General features: G+C 43.4%; 1 protein-coding gene across 2 annotated transcripts in view; it reads left to right on the top strand.

The window, feature by feature from the left end:
* atp2a2a (ATPase sarcoplasmic/endoplasmic reticulum Ca2+ transporting 2a) overlaps positions 1 to 19,718 on the top strand; it is a 73,171-nt gene that overhangs the window by 42,661 nt on the left and 10,792 nt on the right. The window contains exons 6-13 of one of the 2 annotated variants that reach the window (XM_080499311.1): positions 8,611 to 8,691; positions 9,453 to 9,538; positions 9,702 to 10,166; positions 12,283 to 12,371; positions 12,441 to 12,543; positions 16,867 to 16,998; positions 17,081 to 17,200; positions 17,276 to 17,494. In XM_080499311.1, coding sequence (XP_080355437.1) covers positions 8,611 to 8,691; positions 9,453 to 9,538; positions 9,702 to 10,166; positions 12,283 to 12,371; positions 12,441 to 12,543; positions 16,867 to 16,998; positions 17,081 to 17,200; positions 17,276 to 17,494 — 1,295 coding nt within the window. Of the gene's footprint in view, positions 1 to 8,610; positions 8,692 to 9,452; positions 9,539 to 9,701; positions 10,167 to 12,282; positions 12,372 to 12,440; positions 12,544 to 16,866; positions 16,999 to 17,080; positions 17,495 to 19,718 lie in introns of both variants that reach the window. The other variant, XM_080499312.1, reaches the window with a different exon arrangement.

Below are 19,718 nucleotides of genomic sequence, written 5' to 3'. Positions count from 1 at the left end.
ACTACAGTAACTCCTGGTGTTTAGTCTTGACTACAGTAACTCTGGTGTTTAGTCTTGACTACAGTAACTCCTGGTGTTTAGCCTTGACTACAGTAACTCTGGTGTTTAGTCTTGACTACAGTAACTCCTGGTGTTTAGTCTTGACTACAGTAACTCTGGTGTTTAGTCTTGACTACAGTAACTCTGGTGTTTCGTCTTGACTACAGTAACTCCTGGTGTTTAGTCTTGACTACAGTAACTCTGGTATTTAGTCTTGACTATAGTAACTCTGGTGTTTAGTTGAGGGGAACTGCCGAGGTTTGGATGTTGTGCTGTTCTGTTTCCGGTGTTTGGTGGTTGTGAAATAAAAGACAAGTTCACCTTGAGCTCCAGCGTGTCCTTTATCCTGCCACATTGGATATTGTTTCCCTCCTTTTCTCCTCTCTGGTCTCTTCCAGGCTTAATCTTTCGTCAAGGCTCATAAAACACCAACTGTAACTTCAAAACACTGTAAAAATGTTGATATTTAAGACGGGAAACAACGCAAGCCAATATGAACGCCACACAACAGATTGAGATCGTGTCCAACTCGTGACGTCACACATAGGCTCCGCCCACAATGGCCACGGAGGAGAAGGATTCCCCCGATTTCGTTGGCTGGAGATTAAAAATTCAAATTACTTTGTTATGCGACAACAGTAGTGGGGCAGAGTCGGAGGAACCTTTCAAGTTGTACCCCAACTATCGTTTTTTGCATCATAGAGTGTTACATTTCACTGGGACTTTAACTGTGCAAGTAAAGTGTAGCCAATATGAAAAAACTACATTGCAAGAACTTAGTCTGGAAATGATCAAATATGGGCTTCAAAGTGTGTGAGAAGTGTAAGAAAAGCAGAGAAACTGTTGTTGTGATGCAGGAAATAAATAATGCTAATTGTGAAAAATTCTCAATTGTTCACTGGTTGTTTTGTTAACTGGGTTTATTGAAACGTTGGCACGCAACATAACGTGGTGGTCTTTTAACGAGATACGGACGCTCCTCTCAGGAACAGGAGGCGGAGCTTCAGCAGGAGCTGGACGCTGCTCTTCACAACAGAGTTGGGTCTGGATGTGCTTTGCCATCCCATAACTGCCTCTCCGCCACGTACTGTGGTGGAATGGAGGCCTCAGTCTCCCAGCCGTCCGTCTCTCAGCTGTAGTCTGTCTCTGCCTGAAACCCTCCTTCGTAGTCCCTCTGCCCAAGAAATCCCACCTCCCTACTCTTCATCACCCCCGCGACGATGAAGGGCTTTGAAAACCTGATACGGGGTCATAGAACATCTATCCTCCCTTGTTTGCGTACAGGACAATCCTCCATGCTGCGCTGTCTCACCTGGATCAGCAGGGGAGCTACGTCCAGCTCCACGTTCAGCACCACCCTCCCTACAGACTGGTGGGCAAACTGCTGGACATGGTCTCCCGATGCTATTTGCATGTTGATCAGGAGCTTCCTGTCTGGTGGCGGTCAGAGGCTGAGAATGGGCTCACACACATCTACAGCTCTTAACCTCAGCACCGGCCGAGTCCCCCCCTCCACCCACCATTGCACCCCCCTTCACCACACTAACACCAACGTGAAATTTGCAGATGGCAGCATGGTGGGGGGACTAATCTCGAGGGGGGATGAGGCACAACAAGGGCTCTTTAGTTCTGGGCCTGCAGTGGTGTCCTGCATGTCCTGGCCTGCAGGGATGAGGTGGAGCAACTGACTGGTTGGTGTGGAAAAAACAATCTGTTGCTCAACACCTCCAACACCAAGGAGGTCATCTTGGATTTGGGGAAGAAAGAGGGGGACATAAGGCCTCTGAACATTGGCAGGGATTGTGTGGAGAGGGTAGCTGACCTTCATTTCCTGGGTGTCCACATTGAGAAGGACCTGACCTGGACCTGAACACCACAGGGCCGGACAAGAAGGCCTAGCAGAGACTGAGGGTGCTGAGGAAGAACAACACCCTGCAGAGACTGCTGGGATCCTCCTATCAGTGTGCTATCTAGACCAGGGGCCGGCACCCCGCGGCTCTTTGGCCCTCCACTGAGGCTCCTGGAGCCTCCGTCACACTGCACTTCATCCTGGAGGGACGGAAGGAGGCAAGGCCACCCAGAGAGGGACGTAAGGAGGCAAGGCCACCCAGAGAGGGACGCAAGGAGGCAAGGCCACCCAGAGAGGGACGTAAGGAGGCAAGGCCACCCAGAGAGGGACGTAAGGAGGCAAAGCCACCCAGAGAGGGATGTAGGGATGTAAGGAGGCAAAGCCACCCAGAGAGGGACGTAAGGAGGCAAAGCCACCCAGAGAGGGATGTAGGGATGTAAGGAGGCAAAGCCACCCAGAGAGGGACGTAAGGAGGCAAGGCCACCCAGAAAGGGACGTAAGGAGGCAAGGCCACCCAGACAGGGACGTAAGGAGGCAAAGCCACCCAGAGAGGGATGTAGGGATGTAAGGAGGCAAAGCCACCCAGAGAGGGACGTAAGGAGGCAAAGCCACCCAGAGAAGGACGTAAGGAGGCAAAACCACCCAGAGAGGGACGGAAGGAGGCAAGGCCACCCAGAGAGGGACGTAAGGAGGCAAGGCCACCCAGAGAAGGACGTAAGGAGGCAAAGCCACCCAGAGAGGGACGGAAGGAGGCAAGGCCACCCAGAGAGGGACGTAAGGAGGCAAGGCCACCCAGAGAGGGACGTAAGGAGGCAAAGCCACCCAGACAGCGGCTCAACTGGTGTCTGAAGCTGGGAGCTTCCTGTACCTTTCACAGTAAAAGCCGACAGTTCCAGGAGGTTCATTCCAGACTTGTTGAGAGTGACGGAACATTCTAGTGAATTACACAACAACTACAGGACATTAAAGACACACCATCACACTCATGGTTCTAACAATCCACATCTCCCACATTTATCTTCCATTTTAATAATGTGTAGCAATAAAGGAGCTGAGAGCTGCAATGCATCATGGGAGTTTCTGTTTGTCGTGTTTTAAATGTAATTATTGTGGGTTATGTTAGGTTTGTAGTGTTGGTAATAATTGTGTTGTGTTTTTGTTGCTTAGTTCATGTAGTTTAGTTTATTAGTTGTAAGTTGTCAACCAGCAGTGAAGAAGGTTTTGTGTGTCGTGTCGTCCTGGCATGGTCTTCCTGTGGGACTGTCAAAATAAAAGACTGGTGTGTAGTGTCCTCCTGGCATGGTCTTCCTGTGGGACTGTCAAAATAAAAGACTGGTGTGTAGTGTCCTCCTGGCATGGTCTTCCTGTGGGACTGTCAAAATAAAAGACTGGTGTGTAGTGTCCTCCTGGCATGGTCTTCCTGTGGGACTGTCAAAATAAAAGACTGGTGTGTAGTGTCCTCCTGGCATGGTCTTCCTGTGGGACTGTCAAAATAAAAGACTGGTGAGTAGTGTCGTCCTGGCATGGTCTTCCTGTGGGACTGTCAAAATAAAATGTGTGCGGCTCTTTGGGTGTTGTGTTCAGTGAGAAACGGGACCAAATGGATCTTTGAGCATTAAAGGTTGCTGACCCCTGATCTAGAGCAGTGTTTTTCAGCTGCTGCTCCGCGGAACACTGGTGTTTCCTCCAGATCGTCAGCTGAGCCGTGGGAAATTATCCAATTTCACATTATTTTCTAAAAAACCTTTGCTCTCACAGCGACAGCACAGAACTTTGCCGGTGAAATGTAAAGTGACAGACGTCAGTGTGGTTCATCTCCACCTCCTGCTACCATCTTGTATCAAAGTACTGTGTCAGTGACAGTGATGGAGAAGTTTTTGAAAACCAGGATCTCAGCTCTTCATCCATCAGGTCCAGGTTTCACACTGAGGGAGGCACTATTAAAAAAAGTCCTTGGTTTCTGGATTTACTGGATTCCTGTTGATCAAACTTTGATGAGAAAGACTTTATATTGTTAATAGAGGCTACAGAGTTTAACTTTTTAACATTTTCAGGTGGTGGTGTGACTCCAGAGTTTTCCAAAGAAAAAAGTGTGCCTTGATTCAAAAAGGTTGAAAAACACTGATCGAGAGCATCCTGGCGTACTGGAGTAATGTATGGCACTGCTCAGGACAGTAGTACAGAGGAAAGCACTCCAGGGGGTCATTAGAATGGCTCAGAAGGTTTTTAGCTGCTCTCTCCAAACTGAAGAACAAAATATCATCATGGACGGTTCACTCCCTGTTTGAACTGCTGCCATCACGACACTGTTCCAGAGCATTAAACAAGAACAAACAGACTCAAAAACTGTTTTTTATCCAACTGCAGCCACTTTACTTGACACAACAAAAAACAACTAATATGCAGGGAATCTTTGGGAGTTTCCGTTACCGCAAGATGTCAAACAAATTGGATGTTCCGTGAGATAGAAGTGCTGAGATGTCTGTATGAGTGTAATGATGGATTTCCTTTAGAACAGTATTGAAACACATTTCAGATGTACATCAGCAGCTAAAACGAGACCCTAAATTTAGCATTTTTCGTGTGTTCGATTCTGGCAGAGTAACTTTTAAACATTGGTGAGTTTCAACTGCCGGCTAAAACAGACACCCAGAGTTTGTGTGTGACGTGAATGACCACTTCAACCACTTCAAAACAAATGTCCATTGCGTGTGAAGGTTATTCTTGTTTCAGATCTTATCAGAAATGCCTGAAGCAGAGGGGAAGCGTCTCTTCTACTGGTTGACAATGACGAGGGAGAAGCTTTTTAACCCGTTCGGCGGTTCTGGAGATTCATTGAAACACATTTCCCTTTTCTCGGTGTCAGGCATTGTTGGTGTTATTTCCAGGCTGGCTTTGAATTACGGTGCGTGTCTCCTCTCTGATGGGACCTGGATGCCGGTACATGGAATCAATCATTGTTGGTATTCAGGTTTCTGTTTGATTGCTGAATATTTGGCACACTGATGTTGGTTTCCATGGATTCTGACTTTATTGTATTCCTGAAGTCTTTTGTGACAAAGTGACTCGATTTACATTTTTAGACGCCGCCCGTGGATCTGTGCCATACCCTGAGCCCTTTCCCCATTTCCATCAACCTTTATGTACCATAAGGAAGCTGAATTAGGTCACTGCAATCCCAACGTACCCAAATTAACCTTTTCATTTGAGACAGGCCCTTTATGGCTCACAAGTCGTTCACTTCCTCCTCTTTCTTTGGTTCTCCTTCTGTTTCCTGGCTGCGACAGCAGCTCCACTCTGCTGTTGTGTTTCGCTGCATCCAGCCTGTAAAACTGGTTTAATTCACACCAATTCTCAGTTTCTGACTGCAGTAGAGTCAACATATCACGTTTTAAATCCTCACACACTGTGTTTGAATTTTCACTCATTTACTACCTTAAAAATTCTATTGATGCTTCTTCTGCACGTCATTAGTTTATCAATCAGTTCCCTTTAAGAATCAGTGACACCCAGATTGTAGCGCATATTCCTCCCAGTAACTGATGGAACACCACAATGAAACAGCTCAAAAGAGGGTCTTTTATCAACAGGGACTCGGGAAGCACCATCCACGTTTTTTCACTTCTGATCCCATAATATCTATCTATCAACACTATTCTGATCCCAGAGCTGTGTTTGCTTTAATGTTATTATTATGATTATTGTTGATTTTATATGAGGCTGTATTAAACTCCTCTCTACAGTAAAATATGAAATGTTTGCATGTTTTCTCTCTACAGACAACTTGAGGTTAGTAGAAGATGAGAAAAGGAAGCAGTACAAAGTATTTTAGTTCCATTAGTACAGTGCTTCTCAAATGGTGGGGCGAGCCCCCCTGGGGGGGCGTGGTGGGGTGTCAGGGGGGGCGTGAGGCAGGCGCAACTTTCAGTATTAGTGTCTTTATTCATGCTTGAATGATAAAAAAAGGGCCTCCAGCTCATTTTATTGATTTATTTTGATAATCAGGCGATTGTATGCAGAATGCTGGTGCCAGCAAATCATACAGTGGTTTATACAGATCAATAAATAAATATTATCAGGTTCTCAATGGTAGTACAATTCGGGGGGGGGGGGTGAAAAAATGTTTGTCCTCTAGGGGGGGCGTGACAACCACTGCATTAGGACAATGTGGGGGTCTGAGTGACGTCATGGTCTCTAATAAACTAGTTCTATCTTTAAACCCTCAATCACTGTATTAATCCTGGAGAAATTCTTCATCAAGCAGCACTCACACAATGTTTCCGCTCTAAGCAGCTCCAACCATTGGGACTATTTCCAGGGAGTTTAGTGTGGAGGAGGACGCAGCTTCACTGAGGTGTGAATCTCCTGCTACAGCCTGGAGGAGCTGCTGCTCATTGTTCTGATGTCAGAGCTTCTCCTGGAGAGCTGCAGTTTTAAAACACTGACGTCTGGCGGCAGAGCGCCACCTGCTGGGTAACGGATTTGATAACATCCACGTTGCTGCACTGCTTTGCAAAGCTTGCTCTTTGCTGCGTTGCTTTGTGGTGTTTTGAGCGTAAAACATGTCCAAACAGCAACACATTGTCATGAACAGAATCCAGCAGTTTTTCAAATCCAAATCCAGTGTAAACATCAGGAAAAACTGCTGGATTCTGGTATGTAGAAGCACATAATTCCACATATAGTACAACAGGAAGCACCGACTCGGATCTTTCATTGAGGAGAATTCCTGAAACAAAGAACCTGGACTTTACATTCTCACAGTATGATTTACAACCACTGAGATCGACATCGACCCTGAAAATAACTTCTTTACTAGAGCGATTAATGACTGTCAATATTATACACAGGTTCTTTACAATAGTAAACTTAAGAACATTAAGGCATTCTCTGTAATCAACTTCAATAGTCGAAGCCTCTATGGAAACTTTGACCACATCAAGAGCTACAGTTTTCTAAACCACTCAGTGTCATTTTAATAACAGAAACATGGATTCATAATGACAGAGAAATTGAATTTTCTATTGATGGTTATGAATTTCTAAGTTTGATCAGAAGAAATAAGCATGTTGGGGGTGTAGCACTGTTTATAGACTCTAACTAGAGTTACAAAGTGATGGAAATCAAGACTATGGTGGGGGACGATACACTTCAAGGCCTTACTGTAGAAACTACAAGGCAAAAAAGACAAATATTGTGGTGAGTTGTATTTGTAGAACACCTGGCTCTGATACAGATGTTTTTCTAACTGGATGGAGGAACACTTTTCAGGTTCAAATCAGAAAGTCATGTTTGTGGGGGGAGATTTTAACATCCATCTGTTAAACCCAAATAAACATAAAAAAGGATGAATTTATAAATACTTTATTCAGTATAGGTCTGTTTCCTCTAATAACTAAACTGAGTAGAAAAACAACCCATAGTGCTACTTTGATTGACAACATTTTCTCTAATGAAATAGAATGTGATCCAGTCAGCGGATTAATGATAAATGATATCACTGATCACCTTCCAGTCTTTGTATTGGACAAAAATGGATGTTTAAATAATGAAGAGGAAAACAAGTATTGGTTAGAAGGGTAAAAACAGAGAAAACTATTGATGCATTAAAGAAGGAGCTACTAGCTAAGACTGGAGTATTGTACTCAGAGAGAATGATGTACTCAGCAGACTCACTTCGTGTCGTTACTCAGCAGAACTGCATCAACGCGAGAAAGAAACATGATTTCAGATGTAACATCATAACAACCTTTACACATGTACATGGCATGTACACAAACTTACATACACAGTTCACGGTGGGATGTGTCCACATCTCTACAGCTGGCATATATAAACCCACTAATACTACACATTACCACAGTTATGTAAAAGTGAAGCTTATTTAATTCTGTCTCAGTTCTTTTTGTTTCAAATCAAACATGAAGTTCAGAGTTTAATGTGCTTTTTTATATAGAAGCTCTTTGTAAAAGTGGTTTTCTTCTGTACTGTCTCATTTGATTGATGAATGCTTCTTTATTTATTACAAGTTTTTATTGTCCAAAGTCTTTCATATGAATTTACAAATGATCAAAATACAACTATCACTTGCCAAAACTTGTGAAAACAAAGGTTGAACTAGATATAGACTGCTGGAAAAACTAAACTTAAGTAGTTTCAAAAAAAAGGTCAAATTAAATGAAAAGTAATGTAAATGAAAGTATTATGCCTTGGTCACCATAGGAAAATGTATTGTTTAGAAAGAATATAATATTGTTTGTTTTTATATAAGCAGTACAGTCCTCAACGACGTCTGAAGGGGAACACACTTTATTGTACTTTAAAACATTTCTGCACAAAGTGACTAGACCAGAGCACAGATGAAGGCAAATCAATACATTGAAACTGTGAAATATATCTCAATAAGCCTGTGGAAAGGTTTTTGTACCAATATTGTAAAGTGCATTTGTTGTTTAAAATTTGAAATGTAATGAATTCAATAGCATTTTCAGTGAGTGATTGGCACAATAATACTTCAGAATGTAAGGAGCTGGACATCATGTCTGTTTCTCAGTGAATGTTCAGTCACACCAATGACACGACTCTTTCCCCGACACAATCTGTGCTGTGTTGATTTTCTTCTCTTTAATCCAGTCAAGCTTCTGCCTCAACACTTACTTTTCTTTCTTTCTTGTCTCTGTTGTTTGTGCATTTTCTGTAATTTGTGAATGTTTTATTTATAGTTGGAGACAAAGTCCCTGCTGACATCCGCATCTGTTCCATCAAATCTACGACTCTGAGAGTGGACCAGTCCATCCTGACCGGTAAAGCCTGGCTTCCTTTTCTCTGCCTGTCTGAATTACTAACGAATTAATAATAATAGTCATACATTTTAAAAGACAATGATACAATGTTAGTACCAATAATAATAATAAGAGCATAGAGAAGAAAGAAAAACAGTAAATAAATACAATATTGACATTATTAATAGTCAGTGTAACAATCATAACAAAGATGATAATATTAATAATCATCAGTATGAATAATACTTCATCTAATCATCTATCTATCTATCTATCTATCTATCTATCTATCTATCTATCTATCATTTATCTCTGTATATATCTATGTATCATTAGAATTGTCTATGTTGAGATTGTAGTCATATTTCAAACTCGGCCTTGTCATCACATATCTCTGCCCCCCAGTAAAGAAACACTTCCCAGTTTAACTATAGAGGTTTTTCTCTCACTCCTTTGGGAGTCCGGCCCCCTCCAGAGGAGCCTGGGCTGCATTGGCCCCCTGGCCTGGTCCAGCCAGGGCCCTCAGTCTTTGTCATGAGAAACCTGAGTTTCATCCTCATGATGAAGTTTCCGTGTCTCTAACCTGATATAAGCTAATGTCACCATTGATGGATGGATCTTCTGAGAAAGCTCCTTCTGACGTTGTTTCCCTGTGAGCAGGTTTGAGCTGAAACGTTCATGTATGACACAGCATGATGGATCTGTATGGAGGTGTGAAGACTGGCTGGCTGTACTTTGTTTCTCAGATCAGGTTGCAGCTGATTGAACTTGATTGTTTTTAGGTGAATCTGTTTCTGTGATCAAACACACCGACCCTGTGCCCGACCCTCGAGCCGTCAACCAGGACAAGAAGAACATGCTCTTCTCTGTAAGATCCTCTCTACACCTTCTCACCTTGTTGAGCTCTCAGGACTTCACCTTTGTTTGTTTCTTTGTATTTGTGGTTTTTCATGAACTTCCCGGAGAACTCCGCTCTCTTTGTTCCTTAAAGAAGTGCGAGGTTATATGGGGGATGTGACTTTGTGTTTCAGGGTACCAACATCGCAGCGGGGAAGGCGGTGGGCGTGGTGGTGGCCACCGGTGTGAACACGGAGATAGGTAAGATCCGTGACGAGATGGCGGCCACGGAGCAGGAGAAGACGCCCCTGCAGCAGAAGCTGGATGAGTTCGGCCAGCAGCTGTCCAAGGTCATCTCCATCATCTGCATCGCCGTGTGGATCATCAACATCGGACACTTCAACGACCCCGTTCACGGCGGCTCCTGGATCCGCGGGGCCGTCTACTACTTCAAGATTGCCGTGGCGCTGGCCGTGGCCGCCATCCCCGAGGGCCTGCCGGCCGTCATCACCACCTGCCTGGCCCTGGGCACCCGCCGCATGGCCAAGAAGAACGCCATCGTCCGCAGCCTGCCCTCCGTGGAGACGCTGGGCTGCACCTCCGTCATCTGCTCCGACAAGACGGGAACGCTGACCACCAACCAGATGTCCGTCTGCAGAGTGAGTGTCACACGTCCTTCACCATGAAACAATTCCAACAAGTGAACTGGCTCATGTCGCTAACACATGCTAGCACCTTCCTTTAGCCACTATGAACTGAACTGGAACCTGAACCACCACGACCTTCACCATCACAGCCAATATCTAGAACAAGGGGATTAACCACAACGAGTACAACGAAGGGACCAAATATTCAGTCAGGAATGACTAAACCTATGTTTAAATGCAATAGTCTCAACTTGCTGGTCAGTGCCTCGTCCTGTCTGCTGTCCTGCACCATGAACCAGGTGGCAGCTGCTTCACTCACTTTCAGTATGTGCTGTCAGTGGAAATGCACGAATCCTCCCCGTGCAGGCCCAGGAGCCGGAGACAGTACGGGTCTCCTTCTCATCAGGTGTTCAGGTTATTCAACAAGAAGAGCCCTCGCTATCGCTGCTCTCTAATCCACACGGAGCCGTTGAATGACTTGCAGGGCTGCTGTTGCATAACTGACCTTGCGTCATGGCGCTGCAAAGCAGCCAGTCGTAGCTGGAGTTCCTCCTCCTCACTGTGTCTGAGCGGCACCACAGTGCTGCTGGGCCCCACATGGAAATAACATGTGAGCATTTGTTAAACTTTAATCCTCTTTAGTTGCCTGTTCCCGACAAACTACACCGTCTGAATTAAAATAGTGGCATTATTTGCAGGTTATACTGATTGTTTAGGTCTCTTGTCCACTGAGCAGTGATGAGTCACTGAAAACAACAGTTTACCATCAGGACGTGCAGACCACATTAGAAATAGGCATGCTAATTAGTTTGTAAACTCCAGAGAGATAAAGATTTCTGTTCATATATTATAAACAAACATTTATATCAAATAAAAGCGATCACATTTCAAAGGAATAAAAAGTATGAAAACTCGACTTCTTACCTTGTTTTTAAGTGTCCTTCTTATCCTCAGGTGGTATTTACCTCACATAATCAACCATGGAAGTTATTTTTACACAACTATTGTTCTGTATAGAATTAGTAATCAACCTCAGTGGTCTAGAGCTGAAGAGAACAGAGGGAGCATCAGGTTCTCATGTTCAAACCACAATTTGACCATCATGTCGTCTGTGTGTGTGTGTGTGTGTGTGTGTGTGTGTGTGTGTGTGTGTGTGTGTGTGTGTGTGTGTGTGTGTGTGTGTGTGTGTGTGTGTGTGTGTGTGTGTGTGTGTGTGTGTGTTGTCCTGCAGGAGCCGAACTGGCACTGCAGCTTCTTTTCAGTCTGCCTCCCTGGCAGCCTCTTCTGTTTACTTACACAGACAAACTGAACACCCTCCTTCACATTAGGCAGCAGGCCACCCAGCCTGGTGCACACACACACACACACACACACACACACACACACACACACACACACACACACACACACACACACACACACACACACACACACACACACACACACACACACACACACACACACACACACACACACTGGAGCTTGTAATCCTCAGCTTCTGTTGGTCTTTGCTGCCACCTGCTGCATCACTACAGAAACTAGCAGTTTCCTCAAACATAGTTAATAAAATATTAAACTTTAATTAAAATGTCATTAATCCACCCAGTTCAAATACATTTTGTTACTGGTTTCAATTACTACTTGAAGGGGCTACTGAATGAATTATTTTTTTTATTTAAAAGCCTACATCAATTTAAATCAATGCTGTACAATCAGCGCATGTATATATATATATATGTATCCTCTGCTGCTGCAGCGCCGGGACTTTTACAGCAGAAGATATCGGGGCTCCATTGATGAAGCTTTTCACTGTGGTTGTTCATGAGCTTAACTCAAGGTTCACATACTGAGAGTTGATTGAACTCATTCAGATCAGCTGTTCTGGAACCGGAAACTCTGAGTTTCCCATCTCACAGTCAGTCGACTCAGAGTTCATGGTTCAATACTCAGATTGTTCAACCTCCTTCCTGGAGTATCCCGAGGTCTGTGACGTCAAAGGTGAACAGGAATTGTCTAGTACTACTAAATTGGTTGCGCTCTGTGCATGCACACCAAGACAAAGACAACAGTTTAGTTTCTTGGATGACATGGCTTGTTGACGTCTGACCTGCTCTCCTGTGACTTGCAGATGTTCATTCTCAACAAGGCTGATGGTGACGGCTGCTCCCTGTCAGAGTTCACCATCACAGGCTCCACCTACGCTCCTGAGGGAGAAGTGTGAGTACTGACACGGCCTCCAGACGAACCATGACGACCAGAATGGATCATACATATTCTTGTCCTCAGTTACCAGGATGGTGAACTGGTGAAAACCTCCCAGCACGACGCCCTGGTGGAACTGGCCACCATCTGCGCTCTGTGTAACGACTCTTCTCTCGACTTCAACGAGGTCTGCAGCCCACGTTTACTCTAAACTGTGAATGTACACAATGTACACAAATGTTGATAATCAGCAGACTGTAGTCTAGGGTCTAGGCTGCTTCCTGTGACGTGCAGAGACAAAACAGTTTGCAGTCCAAAAGGCCCCAAAGAAATGTGATGTCAGCACTGTGTAGAACCATCTGGGCCCGGTTGTTCAAGACTGGGTTAGGTTAACACTGGTTAAGTCCTCAAGCCGCCGTTGGCTACCCAACCCTAAAGTATGCGTTGTTTAAAACATGGTTAGTCGTCCCGTTAGCTAGCGTCGCTCTCAAAGTGAACAGCGAGGCTAAATGACACTCTGCCCAAGGCTCCGCCCACTTTCACGTCTCGTGCCTCCGCATTGTGCCTTAAGCGTTTCCTGTTACTGAAGATGACATCATGGTGGACCTCAGCGCAGTGTTTCTTTCTGATCGATAAAACTACCATCAAACATGACAAGCTACTATAAAACTACCATCAAACATGACAAACTACTATAAAACTACCATGAAACATGACAAACTACTATAAAACTACCATCAAACATGACAAACTACTATAACACTACCATCAAACGTGACAAACTACTATAAAACTACCATCAAACATGACAAACTACTATGAAACTACCATCAAACGTGACAAACTACTATAAAACTACCATCAAACGTGACAAACTACTATGAAACTACCATCAAACTTGACAAACTACTATGAAACTACCATCAAACATGACAAACTACTATAAAACTACCATCAAACATGACAAACTACTATAACACTACCATCAAACGTGACAAACTACTATAAAACTACCATCAAACATGACAAACTACTATAAAACTACCATCAAACATGACAAACTACTATAACACTACCATCAAACGTGACAAACTACTATAAAACTACCATCAAACATGACAAACTACTATGAAACTACCATCAAACGTGACAAACTACTATAAAACTACCATCAAACGTGACAAACTACTATAAAACTACCATCAAACATGACAAACTACTATGAAACTACCATCAAACGTGACAAACTACTATAACACTACCATCAAACGTGACAAACTACTATGAAACTACCATCAAACGTGACAAACTACTATGAAACTACCATCAAACGTGACAAACTACTATAACACTACCATCAAACGTGACAAGCTACTATAAAACTACCATCAAACTTGACAAGCTACTATAAAACTACCATCAAACGTGACAAACATGATTGTAACTCAGTTAACTTCCAGGTCTTGTGTGGCATAATGACCGCTGAGGTCTGCATGAGGCAGCAGGGGGCGCTCCGCTATTTTCTACCACAGAACTTTATAATGAAGCCACACTTTTGGTTCATCAGCAACTACTAAACAAACTACATGCTACTGTAAATGAAAGCTGGATTTGTTTAGCCATAAAACAAGTCTTTTAATGTCTTCATGTGAAAGAGAACTTTAATCAGCGTGTTTACGTAGGTTTCTATTATAAACGGCTTTAGAGCAGCGTTCTATCATTCTACACCTCCATTCTTCATTCTATCATTCTACACCTCCATTCCTCATTCTATCCTTCTACACCTCCATTCCTTGTTCTATCATTCTCCACTTCCATTCCTCATTCTATCCTTCTACACCGCCATTCCTCCTTCTATCATTCTACACCTCCATTCCTCCTTCTGTCATTCTACACCTCCATTCCTTGTTCTATCATTCTACACCTCCATTCCTCCTTCTGTCATTCTACACCTCCATTCCTTGTTCTATCATTCTCCACTTCCATTCCTCATTCTATCCTTCTACACCGCCATTCCTCCTTCTATCATTCTACACCTCCATTCCTCCTTCTATCATTCTACACCTCCATTCCTCCTTCTGTCATTCTACACCTCCATTCCTTGTTCTATCATTCTCCACTTCCATTCCTCATTCTATCCTTCTACACCTCCATTCCTCCTTCTATCATTCTACACCTCCATTCCTTGTTCTATCATTCTCCACTTCCATTCCTCATTCTATCCTTCTACACCGCCATTCCTCCTTCTATCCTTCTACACCGCCATTCCTCCTTCTATCATTCTACACCTCCATTCCTCCTTCTGTCATTCTACACCTCCATTCCTTGTTCTATCATTCTCCACTTCCATTCCTCATTCTATCCTTCTACACCGCCATTCCTCCTTCTATCATTCTACACCTCCATTCCTCCTTCTATCATTCTACACCTCCATTCCTCATTCTATCCTTCTACACCTCCATTCCTCCTTCTATCATTCTACACCTCCATTCCTCCTATCATTCTACACCTCCATTCCTCCTTCTATCATTCTACACCTCCATTCCTCATTCTATCCTTCTACACCTCCATTCCTCCTTCTATCATTCTACACCTCCATTCCTCCTATCATTCTACACCTCCATTCCTCCTTCTATCATTCTCCACGTCCATTCCTCATTCTATCCTTCTACACCTCCATTCCTTGTTCTATCATTCTACACCTCCATTCCTCCTTCTATCCTTCTACACCTCCATTCCTCGTTCTATCCTTCTACACCTCCATTCCTTGTTCTATCATTCTACACCTCCATTCCTCCTTCTATCATTCTACACCTCCATTCCTCCTTCTATCATTCTACACCTCCATTCCTCCTTCTATCATTCTCCACGTCCATTCCTCCTTCTATCATTCTACACCTCCATTCCTCCTTCTATCATTCTCCACGTCCATTCCTCATTCTATCCTTCTACACCTCCATTCCTTGTTCTATCATTCTACACCTCCATTCCTCCTTCTATCCTTCTACACCTCCATTCCTCGTTCTATCCTTCTACACCTCCATTCCTTGTTCTATCATTCTACACCTCCATTCCTCCTTCTATCATTCTACACCTCCATTCCTCCTTCTATCATTCTACACCTCCATTCCTCATTCTATCCTTCTACACCTCCATTCCTCCTTCTATCATTCTACACCTCCATTCCTCCTATCATTCTACACCTCCATTCCTCCTTCTATCATTCTACACCTCCATTCCTCATTCTATCCTTCTACACCTCCATTCCTCCTTCTATCATTCTACACCTCCATTCCTCCTATCATTCTACACCTCCATTCCTCCTTCTATCATTCTCCACGTCCATTCCTCATTCTATCCTTCTACACCTCCATTCCTTGTTCTATCATTCTACACCTCCATTCCTCCTTCTATCCTTCTACACCTCCATTCCTCGTTCTATCCTTCTACACCTCCATTCCTTGTTCTATCATTCTACACCTCCATTCCTCATTCTATCCTTCTACACCTCCATTCCTCATTCCATCATTCTACACCTCCATTCCTCCTTCTATCCTTCTACACCTCCATTCCTCGTTCTATCCTTCTACACCTCCATTCCTCCTTCTATCAGTCTACACCTCCATTCCTCCTTCTATCCTTCTACACCTCCATTCCTCCAGAACCATTTGATTGACAGGTCCAGGAACAAAGCGAAAGCAGCAGAAATTCACTATGTAAGGCCCACATGGTGAAAAACAAGCCCGAGCTCATTTCTTGATGGTCAAGAGGCAGACATGATTCGGAGCTGCTGAGAATTAGATCTCTTTTTGGACCAAGGACAGTTTAACATGTGTTTCACATGGTTAAGTTAGAAAACACCACTATCTAATGTGGTCTGCATCATTTGATCTCTAACCTCCATAACAGAAAATATGACGGCATTGGTGAACAAATATAATAGGAGACACTCTGTGTCTCCAGTTATTAATTCGAGGTTACTAAAAAAACCCAGTTTTGAACAAGAAGACAACAGTGCTGTTAAAGTTAATAGTTGCTGGTTCAACATGAGCAGTTTTGAAAAGCGCTCCCTGGTGTCCAGCTCATTGAGGTCATGAAGTCCCGGCTGGTGTTGAGCAGCCTGGACCGGAGAGGCCACGCAGCTCCCAATGTGGACTTTGTTCTAGAACACAACTTCTGACTGGCTATTTGGAGACAAAGCTCTTCAGTGTCCCCGGTACAGCATTTCTGTAAATAAACATTTAGTTTTTATTCTTCTTTGTATGGAACATTGATTTTCAGAGATCCACTTTCCAGACCACTTTTTCCAGGAAAAACTTCTATTCAGATAAATGTTGTTTGTTGTAACAAAACTGTAAATGTGATTAAAGGTTAGGAAAATGAGGATGTTGCAAAAATGGCGTCACGACATGAGGCCAGTCTTCTGTGTTTTTGTTGTTTATTTTGCAGAAATTACACATAAGCTGTTGTATATTTCTTTGAAAAACGTCTTTATTTTCGTGCATCTCAGGTGAAGGGCGTGTACGAGAAGGTGGGCGAGGCCACCGAGACGGCGTTGACCTGCCTGGTGGAGAAGATGAACGTGTTTGACACGGAAGTCAACAATCTGTCCAAGATTGAGCGAGCCAACGCCTGCAACGTGGTGAGAGACAGGGACTCCTCCAGCGCTCCCCGTCCAGCTCAACAGGACCTTCTCACCCGTCTCATGCTTCCTGTCCCGTCAGGTGATCAAACAGCTGATGAGGAAGGAGTTCACGCTGGAGTTCTCCAGGGACAGGAAGTCCATGTCGGTCTACTGCAGCCCAAACAAGTCCCGCTCCTCCATGGGTAAAATGTTTGTGAAGGTACGCAGAGAGCCGGGCGGGTGTAGGAGCGTCCCTCCTCCCTGCTGGTGTTGCAGACTGTGCTGTGCCCCGCAGGGGGCCCCGGAGGGGGTCATGGAGAGGTGCACCCACGTGAGGCTGGGAAACAGCAAAGTCCCCCTCAACCACAACATCAAGGAGAAGATCATGGCGGTGATCCGGGACTACGGGACGGGCCGCGACACGCTGAGGTGTCTCGCCCTGGCCACGCGGGACAACCCACCCAAGATGGCCGACATGGTGCTGTCAGACACGGCCAAGTTCTCCGAGTACGAGGTGAGACCCAGCTTGCTTTTCTGAACAACCTTCTGTGAAGATTAGTGAGTTAAAAGAACTGCAGAGATGTTTGAGATGAACAAGTTAGGAGCAGGACGCAATGAATACAAGATAAGATTGATCAATAAAATGTTGATATTTGTATTTGTTTCAAACGTGTAAAAAACCACCAACGCAAACACAAATTAAAAAAAACATTTAAATGAACAAGTCAAAGCAGAAGAGACACGAGAATGTGTCTTTGATACGTACAAGTCATAATGTACATAAAGGAAAAGGAGCAGGAAGAAGGATGAACTTGTTTAATCGTCTCCCTCAGCTTCTTGTGCATTTCATCAATTTCTTAATTAACCAGAAAAAACTCATAAAATACTTGAAATAAAACTTAATAATAAGACTAGAATTGAATATAAATACAATTAAAAATATTAAATATACATGTGTGTATTTTTAAAAGGGAACATTTTTAGCTTTTGTTTGGATAATCATTATTTATCCTTTTGGTATTAAACTTTAAGCGTTAATGACAATTTTTGGTCATTTTAAGAACCAAAACAATCTCCCTGTCACCACTAAGTGTGACCAAATACTTCTCCTACAAATATTTATGACAATGAAGGTCATTTGATGAAAAGAAGCCATTTAATTTCTCTTAATTATCTCAAATTATCTCAAATCTCTTAAATCAACACGCATTTGATATTTCCTTCCCTTAAAAGACATTTCGGCCCGTTCATTAACATTTTCAAGTGAAAACCCAAAACGTCCGTTGTGTTTTCGGGGCCCTTTTACGTGACGACGGCTCTCGGAGCCACTGAAAATGCAACTTTTTGAAATGCTGCAACTGGTCACCAGGACCATAGGAACTGGTTTCCTGTACATGATGGACAACATGGCTTTAGGCAGCCGCCGTCCAGCCGTCGTTTGGACCATCAATTTTTGGAAAAGACGGCCCGAGAAAATAGTGGACGTTTAATGTATACGTATAATGACCGTCACCACTCGGCACTGGCTAATTTTGCTTAAATTCATCTGTTTTTGTTTTTTCATCTGTTGTCAATTGATACCATGTGGTATGAACCTTTTGAAAGGCAGCCTCTGATTGGTTCTTGATTCTCGGACTCATCCTGGTCCGTTCAACTTTTGGGGCAGAGGAGGAGGAATTTGGACAAATTGTCTTTCCAAAATGGTGAAGAATTCTATATGCAGAATGTCTATGAAATGTTTCATTTCCAAAATGTTGACACGTTTGGGTAACAGCACATTATTTATGTTTTACATTGAAGAATAAAATATGTTTTGCTGTGAAACTGCTGATTTTGATCAAAGTATTGACAATATTCTTGTTCCATCACCACTTAATGTGTGACTGTGACGTTGTAAAGTGTTGGACTGAGCTATAGGAGGCCTGCAGAGAACCAATCAGATCTAAGATTCTATTATAATAGGAGAATAGAAACTATTTGACATTGTAAAGTGTTGGACTGAGTTATAGGAGGCCTGCAGAGAACCAATCAGATCTAAGATTCTATTAAACACTAATAAGAGGAGAATAGAAACTATTTGACATTGTAAAGTGTTGGACTGAGTTATAGGAGGCCTGCAGAGAACCAATCAGATCTAAGATTCTATTAAACACTAATAAGAGTCTATAGCCACTCAGTTTTGGCTTCAGATAGAAGCAACGAGAAACGACAGGGGAAATAAACTAGTACATGTGTGAAGTTTGGGGTGAGGGGGGTCTGGTACAGGTACAGGTACAGGTACAGGTACAAGTGAAAACCATCACCAATGAAAATAAGTTTTCTAACAAAGCAAGAAACTATATTGGATGCATCAGCAAAAATGTCCAGGAGAAAACTGTTAAGAAGATACATTTGGACACCCAGATTTATGGGATGAACACCCATGACACCAATCTCTGCCTAAACCAGGATGGACAGTCACCAGTAATCAACGTCACGACTCCCAGTCCATTTTCTCCTGGTACTTTCATGACGACAGTCACCGTATTAACAATCCAGCTTGGTCCACTAGAATGCCTGAGTTCTCCCATTGGTGATGTTCATAGCGTGTCGTTCTCTGCTACACGCGTGTGGTTTCCTCATAAAAACAACCCAACAGTGCCAACATGAAAACCACATTGTTTTGAGCATTTCTGTTGTTGCTATGGAAACTAACATGTTTGTTTTTTTTTTATGTTGCTGTGTAAATGGAAAACTTT

Source organism: Blennius ocellaris (genome assembly GCF_963422515.1).
Source record: "Blennius ocellaris genome assembly, chromosome: 7".
NCBI classification, from domain to species: Eukaryota; Metazoa; Chordata; class Actinopteri; order Blenniiformes; family Blenniidae; genus Blennius; species Blennius ocellaris.
The sequence above is the reverse complement of the archived record's forward strand: the minus strand, read 5'-3'. Positions and strand labels throughout refer to the sequence as shown.